General features: G+C 50.9%; 1 protein-coding gene across 2 annotated transcripts in view; it reads left to right on the forward strand.

Moving 5' to 3' along the window:
- SH3BP4 (SH3 domain binding protein 4) overlaps positions 1-12,400 on the forward strand; it is a 102,720-nt gene that overhangs the window by 79,646 nt on the left and 10,674 nt on the right. Inside the window, exons 3-4 of one of the 2 annotated variants that reach the window (XM_025404976.1) lie at positions 2,128-2,377; positions 7,996-10,355. In XM_025404976.1, the coding sequence (XP_025260761.1) occupies positions 2,260-2,377; positions 7,996-10,355 (2,478 nt within the window). In that variant the 5' untranslated portion in view covers positions 2,128-2,259. The remainder of the gene's footprint in view (positions 1-2,127; positions 2,378-7,995; positions 10,356-12,400) is intronic. The other variant, XM_025404977.1, reaches the window with a different exon arrangement.

Raw genomic sequence — 12,400 nt, forward strand, 5'->3', positions numbered from 1 at the left:
AGCAGAGGGGTGGAGTGTGGGGTGGAAGGAGGCTGCCTCCTGGCCTGAGCTCCGTCACTTCCAGCCAGGCAGTCTGGGTCCCGGGCATCCAGGGAGTCTGTGGTCTCCCCAACGCACGGTTCTCTGGGGCCGGGAATAGGGAATGAGCATGCAGACCTGACCATCGTAACTTCATAGGGAAAGATGGAAACATCTGTGACCACCCAGTTTGGGGAGAACAGCTTCATTCCTTCCTGTGAGTAACTGGCCTGTGTGCGTGCTGGTCTCCACTCCGCCCCTCCCTACCATGCTGGGTAGGAGAGACAGCGAAGCTGGCCTCAGGTGGGTGTTTTCTAAGGGAAGGGCCCCCAACAGAGCAGCTCTGCCCCTCCCCAGAGAGGTGGCCGCCGTGCCTTCCTCTCCTGCTGCCGGCTGCGTTCAAGCACCACAGCCCCAGCGGCTCCAGCACGGGAGGCTCATCTCTCACAGTTCCAGGGCCCAGAAGTCCAAAGTCAAGGCGCCGGCCAACTCTGTTCCTGGGAAGGCCCTCTTCCTGGCTTCATGTGTCCTCACGTGGTAGAGGGAGAGAGAACAGAAGCTCTCTGGTGTCTCAAATAAAGGTGCTGATCTGATGATGGGGACCCTACCTTCATGACCTCTTGTAACTCTAACTACTCCCCACTGCCCCATCTCCCAGTGCCATCACGTTAGGGGACAGAGCTTCAACATAGGACTTTAGGGAAACATAGTTCAGTCCGTAATACATGCCTTCTGTCCAGACAGCATTCAGGTGCAGAGTGCAGCCTTCTGAGGCCTTGACGTGGAAACGATGCCTCCCTTGAGCCACTGTCCGCCGGTCACTCGGAGCTGGAATTGCAGCTTCTGATGCAGTGGTGACGGTGGCTGAGACTCGGCAGGGTTAAATACTGAACACAAGATTGCCCCTATAGCAGCATGTGGACACACGCCTGGCTCTGCTTACTGCACAGGGGCCCTCCAAGCCGTGCTCACTGCACTTGGAGCCTGGGGGAAGAATGGGGATGGTCAGGGTTCCGTCCCGGCTGCTGCAGAAACATTGCAAAGGGTGGTGCCAGGGCCTCCGGGTCTCTGCATGGTAAAGGCGGCACACTGGGTCAGAAGCTACATTCTCAGCTGTCTCTGGATAGAGCAATTGAGCAATAAGGGACCTCAGACCATCGTATATGTGCCTGGTTATGTAGGGGTGAGATTTGCTTGCTCAGAGCTCTACGTACTGTGGCCTGCTATGACAGTGTCTGCCAGTTTCTCTTGGAGAGCATATGAAATTCACCGCTTTGAAATCGGCTCACTGCTCTTCCTGTCCCTTCTCCTGGGCCCTGGTGAAGGGCCTGCTCAAAGCCAGTTACCTCATTCATATCCAGAACCCGTAACATGCTTCTGTCCTGTCTGTGTGCCCGTCCAGAAAAAAAAGCAGAGGCCTTAGGGGTGATTCTTGGGGTCTCTTCCACGGAAAGATCTTTCCTGCTTAGTTACAGTGGTTCAGTAAATATGCCCTGGTTTCATCTGCATACATTGCATCTGCATACATTGCATTGAGAATACCTTATGGCCGCTCTGTGTTGTGTTTAGAATTGTTTATTTGGGGTGCAGGGGGGATTTCAGCAGCGGATGGGTAGGGAGCATCACCCTTGGGGCCTCTGCTGGGCTGTGCCATTGATGGCCGCTTCCCAGGGCCGAGTCACCATGATGACTCCTCCTGCACTGGAATCAACCACTCGGAACAAGCAGAAGCCGATTTTTCCTTTTCCGAGCCCTGCAGCTAGCAGCGTGGACTGTACAGTCCTACTCTGTCCTCCTCTTTGACTGTAATGAATGGGCTGGCCTGGAGCACATTTCACAAACCCTCTTGTGCTCCCAAGAAGAGCAGGTGCAAATAGCCAGAAAACACTGCTGGGCTGTGTGTGCCCAGGGTGCCAATGAGACAAGCACAAAGTGGGCACAGAGGCCAAGGAGCAAGTGCTGCTCTGCTCTGTGGGGCCAGGAGGGATGAAATGGGTCTATCCTCATTGGAACAGCCTGGAAGAAAGAGGATTCCCACTTCCCATAAAATTACCATTGAACCCATGTTTCGCTTGCTCAGGGGACTTTTTTTTCCTCCTCTACTTTCAGGAAGAAGCATATTGCCAAGTGGATGCCGCCGCGCAGCATGTTTGCTTGAGGCGGAAGCTTCAGCGTCTGCTGGGATAACTGGAGGAAGAAATATGAAGCCTTAGCAGCTTTACCCGGGAAGCGAGTTTCGAGATGGCGGCTCAGCGGATCCGAGCTGCCAACTCCAGCGGCCTCCCTCGCTGCAAGTCAGAGGGGACCCTGATTGACCTGAGCGAAGGGTTTTCAGAGACGAGCTTTAATGATGTCAAAGGTGAGCTTCTGGGGAACAGGACTGTGGCTCAGGGAGAACGTTGGGATTTCCAAGTTGGAACTCAAGAACTTTTCTGCTTTAAAGATCGCCAGTTTAGCATTCAGATCATTAAAGTTTAGTTCTTTAAACTTCACCGTGTTCATAGGTTTGGCCCTGGAATCATAACCGCTTGTCTTATTTTTTGGTTCCCCCTTATTAGTGAAACCCCTTCTTAATACAGGGTATGTTTCTTTTTTCGTGATAAAATTCAGTGACAGTGTGGTAGGGAGCTTGGTGGTACAGAAACCCAGGGGAACAGAGAGTGTGGCAAATAGATGAAATAGTGAGAACCACTAGAGGAGAAAAAAAGGTGGCTTAGGGGAGGGGTCAGCAAACCTTTTCTCTAAACGGTCTGATAGGAAATATTTGAAGCTTTGCAGGCCATATACCATCTCTGTCACTACTATTCATTGCTGCTTCGTTGCATGAAAACAGCCACAGAAGTAAGTCATTAAATAGCCACAGTCGTGTTCCAAGACAACTTTTTTTTTTTTGCAGACAACGCCGTGTGGCCCCAGGGCCGTGCTTTACCAACCCCTGTTCTAGAAGGTAGTCCTAAGGTTTAATAACCCTGGGTCTCCGGGTTTCTCCAGTGGCCTCATAAAATTGAGTTCATGAGAAGACCTATCTTTTGGACACCAAGGTTGATACCAGTAGGGCATTTTCTTCCTGGACATCTGCCCCAACCTAGGCCACATTCAGTCTCTCTCAACATGCTTCCTCGGGGCTTGGCAGCTGCAGTGACGGCACCATCATCATCAATATCATCATCCCTTGGCTTTCTCTTAGCTGTTGAAATTGTCTTGCCTGGAGCACAGCTGAAAAGTAGGAACTTGACTTTGACCTTTGTATCCTCAGCCCCGGCCTAAAGTCAGTGCTAAGTAAATGTTTCTTGAACTAAACCGCTATCCCCCAGATAAAGTTGTAATCCTCTATCCTGATGTACTGGAAATTATACGCACTGTGTTTATGTCTGTCTAATTGAGTAGCTTCTCCTTCCCCTTTATCCCAAACATCTTCTCCCTGCCTCTGATTGATGCTGGCATCCCTGAGCATCGCTGTAAATGTTCTTTAAAATAAAAGGCTAGCCAGTATGAGATGTTATTAATAAGAGAGCAACAGTGATTGGGTGTTGCCATAAATAACTGAAGCATTTATTTTTCAGATTCTGTTAATGGACATTGGTTTTTTTTACTTTATGGCCCAACTCATCAGAGTCAAAGCTAGGACTAGGGAGCATAGATTGTGTGATTTGGGCAGAGTGTTACAGTGAGGAGGGCAGAGTCTTCAAGTGAGGTGAACTTTTTAAAATAATGACAGCGGGCCGGGCACGGTGGCTCACACCTGTAATCCCAGCACTTTAGGAGGCCGAGGCAGGCGGATCACAAGGTCAGGAGTTCAAGACCAGCCTGGCCAACATGGTGAAACCCCGTCTCTACTAAAAATACCAAAAATTAGCCAGGCATGGTGGAACGTACCTGTAATCCCAGCTACTCAGGAGGCTGAGACAGGAGAATCACTTGAACCCAGGAGGCGGCGGTTGCCGTGAGCTGAGATCACACCACTGCACTCTGAGACTCTGTCTCAAAAATAAATAAATTAATAATAATAATGATGACAGTGCTCCAGAGGAAATATTGGCTGTTATCCCTAAAAGACTCCCGAATTTAGAGGAGGAAGACAAACAAGACAGCCTCAAACGTGAGGAGGAGGGTGTTTTGAGAATCTGAGGTTGACAGAACCGTGGGATCTCCGGTCTCGCCCAGAGATCCTGGGGAGTCTACCTCCAAGGTACCACGTGTGACCCGGGCAGTGCGCCAGCCAGAGGCTTCACGCACATCCCGGTGATAGACAGGCTCCAAGGTGGGAATTTATTTCAGCCAAAATATCTGCCGTGGAACCTTCTGCTCTGATGAATGTTTTGCCTGCGGAAGAACGTAGGCAGAGGGATAGGAAATGTATTATTCAGTACACTGAACTTCCTAAAACCCAGGGAGATTTTTTGTATTAGAATCAAGGTGGCTGTGAATCTGGGTAACACTCCTCAGAATTCATTAAGATGTAATTCGATAGGGATTCTTTGGCATTTGATGGGATGGAAGCCCTTCCCCAGGGTCCCCAGCTGCTTGGTGGCAGTTGACTGATGGAGGGCCTCGTCTAGAAGGGGTTATCACACAACAGTCCACCTTCCTGGGATTCTGGAAAGGAAGAGTGGGGTGGTTTCCCTTGGGTAAGCCTGATCCCTTGAGTGAAACCTGTGGCGACTTCTCTTCCAAGGAGAGTGCTGGGAATTTTAAGTGAAACCGTTCTTAATTCTTCAGTTGGATGAAATTGAGTGATAATTCTCGTTGATACATTCTAGGCTATGCACAAAGCATGCTTGATTGCTTTGGTTTCTTAGTTTTGAAATGACTGTAAGGCAATTATTCTGGGGGAGCATAATAAGGACATAACCTTTGAGGGATTCTGGCAAGATTTTGATGGCCGGCAAGCTTTATTTAATTTCCATTTAGTTTTCATCTTTATGTGACATTTCCAGTAGATGTGTCAAGGAGACAAAATGGTTGATATTCCTGGAGATCATGACTAGCAAGCAGAAATAGGGGAGAAGAGCTTCTGTATCCTCTGGCCTCAGCCTGACCCACGTCACTTCTTCCCACTTCTCCATCAGAGCCATTTTCTTTCACAGGTTTTTGTTCACTTCCATCTCATATTAAATAATTTGTCAGTTTTATGATTTTTTTAGAGCACAAGAGCATAGCCGGGGGGAATTCAGACATTGCTTTGACCAGCGCCAGGATCCAATAACACAGACTATGGCTTCTCTGTGTCATTTATGCACGCACGATGATCATTCATTCCACAAATACTCATTGAGCCCCTGCTCTGTGCCAGGCCTTGTACGAGGCCCAGGGATACAACAGCAAACAAAACAGGCTCTAATAGTGCTGATATCCTAATGGGGAGATGGAGGCTCCCCTCCTGAAAAAAAATATATATGTACATATATTTTATTTTTCATATATATATTTTATTTTTTTTGTGTGTATATATATATATATGTAAGGTATGTAGAGAAGGAAAAATTCTGAGTTCTTGGCTTGGGCCCCTTTAACAAAAGACATTAATAAGAGAAAAGCATGCAAACTGACTTAATCTATGTTTTATGTATATTGCAGACATTTCTTCATAAGGAAATGAAGACTTAAAGAAGTAGTTAAGCCTGAGGGGTTCGATGAGGTGTGGAGAGTCCTGGAAAAAATGTGATGGGATTAAAAAAAGCATGAGCAAGTGTCACGAGCCAGAGGATAGCAAGGCCTGGGCATTGCAGATTCCCTGTGTCCTTGGAGATAGGATGCTCTGTCCCCTACATACAGTGAGGGCCCCTCCCACTTGAGAGTCTATGACCTGCTTCAGGGGGTGGGCAGGGAGTTCTTCCTGCACCTGCTGTTTCTCCAATTCCTCCAGCTTAAAATATGCATGGTACTATATTTTGAGGTAGCATGTTCTGAACCCCATCAGGTACATGATGTAGTGGTTAGTGATAAGAACTATGGAAGAAGATAACGTTGGGACCAGGAGATGTCTGTTTCACATAACATCCTGTGCCTCTTCAAGTTGGGACAAGCAATATTATGACAAGTGCCTTATCTACGTCTTTGCATTTTATCCTCTCCAAAGCTCATTGAGGAAATATACTTTTTCTCCACCATGAGTAGAGTCTTAGGCTCTGGAGATCACACAGTTGCTAAGGGCTCCATTCAAGTCTTGGTTCAGTGATCCCAGAGCCAGGTTCTCTGAGACACCCAGATAGACCCCCTGCTGTAATTTCACAGGAGGAGGTACGTGGGGCTTCAAGGCCCAGGGATGCTCCCAGCCAAGCGCATCTCTGGGACCCAGTTCATGTAAATGAATAGAAACTGTCTACCTGATTTCCTAACACTTTCCCAAGGAAGTGTGATTATTTCCTTTCAAAGGAAAAGGAAACTGGCAGGTGATTTTTTCTGGGGCGGGGCGGGGGCAATTTGATAGAATACGATGACTGTGGACTTAATCACATTAGAAAAGATGTAGGTTTAGTTCACCTAAAAATGGATTCCTTGCTTTGGTCATTTGCTTTGGCAACTTAAAAAAAAAAAGAAAAAAGAAAAGAAAAAGCAAAAGAAACGTTTCCTTTCTTTCTTTCAGTTGTTTATTACAGGAAGCCAGAATGGCCGCAGACTCCCAAAGTGAGGCAGTGTAGGAGGTGGGGGAGGGGAGTCCTGGGGAGCAGTGTATATGCTTATTTTCTTCAGAAAGAATGTTCTTCATCTTCTGAATATATCTTCTCATGTATGGGAAGGAGAGAAAACATTTGGATATTTAATCATACCCATTATTTTTCAAAACACACCACTTGTTTAACTGACTTATTTTTGCTGTTTCAATTGCTGTCTACATTGGTAACATACAGAGTTTAATGGCAGGAACCATAAATTAACTTGATTCACTTTTTAAAGGGTTGGAATTTTTCAGACTGCTTCAACACTTCTTCAATGATAGTATGAGCTATGACTAGGTGTAATCTCTCATTTTCAAGGTATGTGGACAGTCTATTTTCATGTTGTGATTTTGAATGATCATTTAAAAGAGGTTGGGCCGGGCGCGGTGGCTCATGCCTGTAATCCCAGCATTTTGGGAGGCTGAGGCAGGAGGATCATTTGAGGTCAGGAGTTCGAGACCAGCCTGGTCAACATGGTGAAACCCCATTTCTACTAAAAATACAAAAATTAGCCAGACGTGGTGGCACACACCTGTAATCTTGGCTACTTTGGAGGCTGAGGCAGGAGAATCACTTGAACGTAAGCGGCTGAGGTTGCAGTAAGCTGAGATCATGCCACTACACTTCAGCCTGGGTGGCGGAGCGAGACGCTGTCTCATAAATAAATAAATACATAAAATAAGAATAAAAGAGGTTGGAAGGAACTGACTTCAGAATTCATACTTTATCTGAGGAAACAGTTGGATGAGGAACAGGTTGAGCTTGGAAATTTAAGAAGCAGGTTGAGGGAATCTTTCCATCCAGAGGCAGGGCTTGGAATCGGCTCAGACATGTCATTGTGGGAATTTTGGGAGACTGTTCAAAATTTCCAGTCCCTGGTCACATGCAGTGGTCACGTAACTCATCATGTCACCATGTTTTCTAGGTAAATCACATTCAGTTTCTCTTTGTATCTAGTAGCAGTTCTTTTAAGAAGTTAAAGTTGCCCAAAATGAGATGTCTAGGGCGTAGGGCATGTTAAATATTCCATTGCACTGATTTGCTTTTCTGTGAGTGATGGAGAGGCTCCTCTGTGGTCTTTCTGCCGGGTATAGGCTGTCGATTTCGAAAGTAACCAAGTAGCAATGGTGCTCTCAGTAACCAGTTCATTGGCCAGGTAAATGACGTACCGAATTTCATTTTGGTTTGTTTCTGTTGGTGACTTGCCTGGGTTATTGTCCACCTGTCTGGTTTACCACCTTCCTCCCTCCTTTGGGAAGCACTCTGGATGCACCACCGGCCTTGCCCTCACTGTCTGTTTTCTTTGTGTTTTGCACAGTGCCTTCTCCCAGTGCCTTGCTAGTAGACAACCCCACACCTTTTGGAAATGCGAAGGAAGTGATTGCGATCAAGGACTATTGCCCCACCAACTTCACCACACTGAAGTTCTCCAAGGGCGACCATCTCTACGTCTTGGACACATCTGGCGGTGAGTGGTGGTACGCACACAACACCACCGAAATGGGCTACATCCCCTCCTCCTACGTGCAGCCCTTGAACTACCGGAACTCAACACTGAGTGACAGCGGTATGATTGACAATCTTCCAGACAGCCCAGACGAGGTAGCCAAGGAGCTGGATCTGCTCGGGGGATGGACGGATGACAAAAAAGTACCAGGCAGAACGTACAGTAATAACCCTTTCTGGAACGGGGTCCAGACCAACCCGTTTCTGAATGGGAACGTGCCCGTCACGCCCAGCCTGGATGAGCTGAATCCGAAAAGTACTGTGGATTTGCTCCTTTTTGACACAGGCACATCCTCCTTCACTGAATCCAGCTCAGCCACCACGAATAGCACTGGCAACATCTTCGACGAGCTTCCAGTCACAAACGGGCTCCACGCAGAGCCCCCGGTCAGGCGGGACAACCCCTTCTTCAGGAGCAAGCGCTCCTACAGTCTCTCGGAACTCTCCGTCCTCCAAGCCAAGTCCGACGCTCCCACATCGTCGAGTTTCTTCACCGGCTTGAAATCACCTGCCCCCGAGCAATTTCAGAGCCGGGAGGATTTCCGAACTGCCTGGCTAAACCACCGGAAGCTGGCCCGGTCTTGCCATGACCTGGACTTGCTTGGCCAAAGCCCTGGTTGGGGCCAGACCCAAGCCGTGGAGACAAACATCGTGTGCAAGCTGGATAGCTCCGGGGGTGCTGTGCAGCTTCCCGACACCAGCATCAGTATCCACGTGCCCGAGGGCCACGTCGCCCCTGGGGAGACCCAGCAGATCTCCATGAAAGCCCTGCTGGACCCCCCGCTGGAGCTCAACAGTGACAGGTCCTGCAGCATCAGCCCCGTGCTGGAGGTCAAGCTGAGCAACCTGGAAGTGAAAACCTCTATCATCTTGGAGATGAAAGTGTCAGCAGAGATAAAAAATGACCTTTTAAGCAAAAGCACAGTGGGCCTCCAGTGCCTGAGGAGCGACTCAAAGGAAGGGCCGTATGTCTCCGTCCCGCTTAACTGCAGCTGTGGGGACACGGTCCAGGCACAGCTGCACAACCTGGAGCCCTGTATGTACGTGGCTATCGTTGCCCACGGCCCAAGCATCCTCTACCCTTCCACCGTGTGGGACTTCATCCATAAAAAAGTCACGGTGGGTCTCTACGGCCCCAAACACATCCACCCATCCTTCAAGACAGTAGTGACCATTTTTGGGCATGACTGTGCCCCAAAGACACTCCTGGTCAGCGAGGTCACACGCCAGGCACCCAACCCTGCCCCGGTGGCCCTGCAGCTATGGGGCAAGCACCAGTTCGTTTTATCCAGGCCCCAGGATCTCAAGGTCTGTATGTTTTCCAATATGACGAATTACGAGGTCAAAGCCAGCGAGCAGGCCAAAGTGGTGCGAGGATTCCAGCTGAAGCTGGGCAAGGTGAGCCGCCTGATCTTCCCCATCACCTCCCAGAACCCCAACGAGCTCTCTGACTTCACGCTGCGGGTTCAGGTGAAGGACGACCAGGAGGCCATCCTCACCCAGTTTTGCGTCCAGACTCCTCAGCCACCCCCTAAAAGTGCCATCAAGCCTTCCGGGCAAAGGAGGTTTCTCAAGAAGAACGAAGTCGGGAAAATCATCCTGTCCCCATTTGCCACCACTACAAAGTACCCAACTTTCCAGGACCGCCCGGTGTCCAGCCTCAAGTTTGGTAAGTTGCTCAAGACGGTGGTGCGGCAGAACAAGAACCACTACCTGCTAGAGTACAAGAAGGGCGACGGGATCGCCCTGCTCAGCGAGGAGCGCGTCAGGCTCCGGGGCCAGCTGTGGACCAAGGAGTGGTACATCGGCTACTACCAGGGCAGGGTGGGCCTCGTGCACGCCAAGAACGTGCTGGTGGTCGGCAGGGCCCGGCCCAGCCTGTGCTCGGGCCCCGAGCTGAGCACCTCGGTGCTGCTGGAGCAGATCCTGCGGCCCTGCAAGTTCCTCACCTACATCTATGCCTCCGTGAGGACCCTGCTCATGGAGAACATCAGCAGCTGGCGCTCCTTCGCCGACGCCCTGGGCTACGTGAACCTGCCGCTCACCTTTTTCTGCCGGGCAGAGCTGGATAGTGAGCCCGAACGGGTGGCGTCCGTCCTGGAGAAGCTGAAGGAGGACTGTAACAACACGGAGAGCAAAGACCGGAAGTCCTTCCAGAAGGAGCTTGTGATGGTGAGTGCTCAGCAGGTGCCTGGGAGGTCAGGGGTGCGGCTCAGCAAAGCCTTCTGCCTTCCCGGTGCACATGGGCGTGGGCTGCGGTGTCGTAAGTCACCAGGACAGTGTCTGTGGCTGATGTCCCGCTGCCTGGGATAGGTGCGGCTGGCTCAGCATAGCCTTTCGCCTTCCCAATATGCCTGGGTATGGGGCCGTGGTGTAAGTCACCACAACAGTGTCTGAAGCTGATGGCCCGCTGCCTGAGATAAGTGCGGCTCAGCATAGCCTTTCGCCTTCCCAATATGCCTGGGCGTGGGCTATGGTGTCGTAAGTCACCACGACAGTGTCTGTGGCTGATGTCCCGCTGCCTGAGATAGGTGCGGCTCAGCACAGCCTTTTACCTTCCCAAGATGCCTGGGCGTCGGCCATGGTGTAAGTCACCACGACAGTGTCTGTGGCTGATGTCCCGCTGCCTGGGATATACATGTGGGGCTTGAAGTGTGCATCTGGCAATACGGGTGTACCGGGGATCCTGGGAGGCCCCAGACCACCCGAGAACCCTGCAAAGAGAGCATTCCAGTCACTTTTCCCACGGAGTCTTTGAGCTCCTCGAGGGTCCCCGAGTGGACCCGCTGCGGGTGGGGGCAGAAGGAGGCCTGTGCTCTCGCCACTTCAGTTTAGATCTCTTGGGAGCAGATCTGTGGTTCGTTAGATTCCCAACAGGGTCTGTGACTCCAGAGTCTCAAGAACCACTGCCCCAAAGCCTGAGTTCATTGTAATGTGAGTTTTTCTTGCCTTTGCTTCCTTGAAGCTTCCAACATCTCTGTGTTGTTTCCACTTCCCCCTCTGTGTTGGTTTGAGTTGTGGGGCGAGGACAGCATTTGTTTTGCCGGCACAACTGTGAACTGGAATCCAAAGAAATAAAAGGGGGAAGTAAATGTCAGACTGTGGGTTACACCCCAGCCCACAAGCCAACTGGGGAGCGTTTGCTCAATGCTTTGTCAGCGCCGCTCCCCGCAGGCAGCCCCGCCGTCAGCAGAGCCGGGTCCTGGCGGTTACCTTGGCTAGGCTTAGCGACACCTGTGTTCTGGCATCAGGGGTGTTTGTGGCGGAGAGTCCCTGTGGACTTCCCCCTGTGATAGAACAGAGTCCACCCCCATCCTCCGGAGAGGGGCGCATCATGGTGTTCATTCCTGTGGGAAAACCCTGTGACCTTGCCATGTGCCGCCTTTCCTCGTTTCTCTGAACCCACAGCCTTTCTTGCGTCCTGGCTTCTGAGAGGTGTGGTTCTTGGTGCCCTGGCCTTTCTGCCACCTCCCCGGCTCCCCTGGATTGAGCCCTGTGTGTCTGGGAGAGCCCAGAGTGTCCTGTAGACACAGGTGTGCAGGCAAGGGGCGCACATGGCACATACCTGGCTCAGCTGCCCACGTTGAGCCAGGAGACAGAAGGGATGCAGCCCAGCAGGAGTGGGGCAGGAGTGGGATGGGAGACCCTCTCTGGGTGTCGTGCAGTTGTGTGCAGTACCAGAAGCATGGAGCCACGAGATTGGCTAGGGGAGGGAGATAGAACTGGAAGCGGCTGTCAGAGGGGCCACCTTGGCAACCAGGAAGGCACTGCACTTGGGTGGGGAGGAGGCGAACAAACGCAGCAGGGGAGCCTCCGGGGCCCACATGGGGTCACCTGCAGGGAGGGGATGGCCTGTGTCCCTCCCATCAGCCATCACCCATCACCCGTGTGTGATTCAGAGCACACCTCCCTTCTCTCCAGTAAAATAACCTTCCAGAACCTGGTGCCTGGCCGTGGCCTGGTCTCCTCACGGGTGCACCCAGCACAGTGGCACACAAAGCGCTTCCATCCTGTGAGAGGCTTTGTGCGGGCGGCCCCGAGACCACAGCCATGGCCGTGCATTCCGTCATGGAACCTGACAGCGTTGGTGAGCCCAGGACACTCACCTCGACGTTGCACCAGAGGTGGAAAAATGACACAACCGGGACTACTACACCAGCGGCGGAAAATAACCTCCAAGGAGGTGGCTTTTACACTCATTTCCTGCTTTGTTGTCT

The sequence above is a fragment of the Theropithecus gelada genome, chromosome 12, assembly GCF_003255815.1.
Source record: "Theropithecus gelada isolate Dixy chromosome 12, Tgel_1.0, whole genome shotgun sequence".
NCBI lineage: Eukaryota > Metazoa > Chordata > Mammalia > Primates > Cercopithecidae > Theropithecus > Theropithecus gelada.